The sequence below is a fragment of the Pinus tabuliformis genome, chromosome 4_2, assembly GCF_031772625.1.
Source record: "Pinus tabuliformis cultivar Carrire ecotype Pingquan chromosome 4_2, CPIR1, whole genome shotgun sequence".
NCBI classification, from domain to species: domain Eukaryota; kingdom Viridiplantae; phylum Streptophyta; class Pinopsida; order Pinales; family Pinaceae; genus Pinus; species Pinus tabuliformis.
Window position 1 is genome coordinate 1091191710 of NC_142304.1, and position 3040 is coordinate 1091194749.

At 35.6% G+C, this 3040-nt stretch overlaps 1 protein-coding gene across 3 annotated transcripts; it reads right to left on the bottom strand.

The window, feature by feature from the left end:
* Positions 1–566: 566 nt before the first annotated feature.
* Positions 567–1642, bottom strand: LOC149173441 (uncharacterized). Of its 3 annotated transcripts, none has more exons than XM_089427938.1 (3): positions 1459–1642; positions 1284–1353; positions 567–1059 (listed from the first exon to the last, which is right to left on the bottom strand). In XM_089427938.1, exons 1-3 carry the CDS (start codon positions 1525–1527, stop codon positions 956–958), a joined length of 243 nt encoding a protein of 80 aa, XP_089284064.1. In that variant the 5' UTR covers positions 1528–1642; the 3' UTR covers positions 567–955. The 3 variants fall into 3 exon arrangements, with proteins under 3 accessions (XP_089284064.1, XP_089284063.1, XP_089284062.1); XM_089427937.1 differs by having other exon boundaries at positions 1454–1642; XM_089427936.1 differs by having other exon boundaries at positions 1185–1353; positions 1459–1641.
* Positions 1643–3040: the final 1398 nt, after the last annotated feature.

Here is a 3040-nt window from a genome sequence, read left to right on the forward strand (position 1 = left end):
TGAAATGAGTACTACAAAGATCATTGTTAATTCATTATGTGCTTCGCAACCAATATTTATTTCTTTTATGGCTTAGATTAAAATTGATAAGACTATGTACTTGAAACGAAGGTTAATTACTACGCGGTGTGTGCGCTAGTTACAAGGCAGACGTGATACAATTCACATGGCGAGTGGAAGACGTGAATCAAAAACTCAGAAAGATCCTGAATAGTCGCATAAGAACCAAACAACTGCATAATTGAAAACATAGTAGAGAATGAGTGAGCCTTGAACATTAGAGTCAAGAGCGAACCTAGTTATTCTCAATAATCATAGCATAAACACAACTATAAATCGATGGACTGGATATGCATATATAAACAATGAAGGAAAGCATGTTGCAACATCTAAAGCATATAGAACATAATTTAAAAACAATACACAGACCTTGCAAGGAGAAGGCACCATTATGAGATAATCGAACATTCCATATAACATTTCAAGCAGGGTATTCGAAATAAAGAAACGATAATAATTATTAACCAAACCATCACCATAATTTTATACATGAAACCATTATGTTCACAAATTCAAAACCCTTGCCATTGACACAAAGACCATCTCCTGAGGAAAATTACACATTAAGTTTATATTTGCAGGTCATCTTTAGAATTTGAAAGAACGAACAAAAACTTCAGTTGGGGAATGATGGAAAACTTATGTTCATACTAACATTTAAATGTATTACGACAATCTTTATAACAGAAGGAGTCAATAAATTATAAGCCCAGTATGTGTTCAAAGTTTAATATTAAAACAAAGATTGGGTCACCCATCCGTGTCCTAGGCGAGAAGGCCACCAAAACACAACAACCCAGGAAACCAGGGCAATGTTACAACCAGACAACCACATGCTAAGTAGATAGGCAACCAGAGGACTTATTGAATGGTAAAATCCCTGGAGGGTTTAGTGTTAACTTTTAAACCAACCTGAATGGCAGCAGAGAGAAAAGAGATATGAGAACGCTGCTCCAGAGGCCGAATCGCTAAGAAGGAATGTTTGGGGAGAATGTGTACCTGCAACCAGTTTCAGAACCGAGTTAGGAGGAACCTCACCGAGCATTATTACTGAATGGTAAAATAAAACATGAACAATTAACTCTAGAATACCTATGAAGTGGTTATGGAGTTGTGATTCTCACCTACACCGTTAACCAAGAACTTCGGGTTAGCTTCACAACCCCTTTCTCTCTGGCGAAAGAGACATAACCCAAAACTCTGATAGTAAACACAATCTTTACCTGGGTGAGGACATTTGTTTCTGGATTCATCTCCATTGAAACGTAAGGAGCCGACATCAGTAGGAACCACCTACAAGGTTCAAGAATCTACTTAGAACTCATACTTGCACCTCTGGAAAAGAAAAACATTGATAACAATAACCATAATCTAGAGAAAAAACAATGCATACATTACCCAAGGGATAGCGCATGTAGTAGCCTGCAAATGAGCGAGGTTCTGGTAAATAGAAACCCTCATCGTCATGGAGAAACACACACTCTGTTGCAGAGCAACCAAACCAGAAAGCAGAAAAAACCAAATGACTTCGACCGCGGGGCAGAGCAGGGGAGTTGGTTACCACAACAAACCCTTGTTGCTGAGGACCGTTGAATCCACAAGCTTTGATCGCACAACGTAGGAGATGCCAAGTGTCCTGGGTCACATGACCTTTCTAGAGTCGTGTACCAAAAAGATTAAATTGTTGTTGATTAATGTGTATTGTACATTGGAGGGAATGCAATATCTCGAGGTTCTCCTACTGTGTGCCATAAAACCAATGTAATAATGTCACATCAACCATAAATTCCGCAAATTACATTGGTTGCATGGTGGTAAAAATCAAATGTTATTTATTTTGTTTATGATCGGGTAAATGATTTGCTTAGAAATGTCTGTTCCATAAGTTGTATTTAGAGAAATAAAAAATAGAGATCTTAAGAAAAATTGTATGGTTGTAATGAAAAAGGTCATAAAGCAGAATGATTAGACTTTGTTGAATTTTATTTATATGCTTTAAAAGCATTAAGAGATGCATACCAGTATCACAATTGTTTTGTTGAGTTAAAAAAATTGAAAATGTTGGTAGTGTGAAAAATACTTTGAAATTTAGATCTAATATGAGAATAAGCTGGAGAATCCAAGAGACAGTGATCTTCATCTCCAACCCTCTTAGTGTCACAAAGGTGACAAACACTTTCATCCTATGGTGTTTTGAGAATTAACCAACACCCAATTTCGCCATGGAGCTCATGAGAATTTGCTCTTATTTTAGCAATGATTATTTTCTTCTTTACATTTGTCAAGATAGATAGATACTTTTGATTTTTAAGATTTGAATTGATCACCTTCTCATAATATCTTGGTATCCTTTTTCCCCTCTAACTCTTTATCACCCTATGATTTCTCCTTACATTTTTAAAGAAATAATATTGTTAACATTACCCTTATTTTCCATAATGATCTCTTCCTTTATCTGTTGGTGGTCTACCTAAGATTGGGCATTCTTATGCCATCCTCGCTTTAGTTGAAAGTGGTTTTAGCTAGTGTTAGAATACATTTTAAGAAGCCTCTTTCCTTGATGTTGATTGATCTCATCTTATACATAAGACACCTAGTCACATCCATATAAAATAACAGGGGCAAAGAAAGTCTCAAGGATGAGTGTTTTTATCCCTTATCGAAATATTTGTTGACTTATAATTGTTTTCAAGTCCAGAATAAGTTTTCCATCCTCCATTTATCATTTTATCAATGTTATAATTCTAGTTGAGCTTGTGATGGTTATCAATTCCAAGATATTTGTATGAAGAAACTTCCTCGAACTTGTTTTTGTCATATATGAATGTATCATATGTGAGTCTTTTATATTTGATAATAATGACTTTTGTTTTATCAATGTTAACCGGCATACCCATCTTGGAACGAAAATCTTGAAGGATTCTCATATGCTTTCCAAGATGGTAAGGACTCCTTGCTAAGAGAACAATATCATCAACGT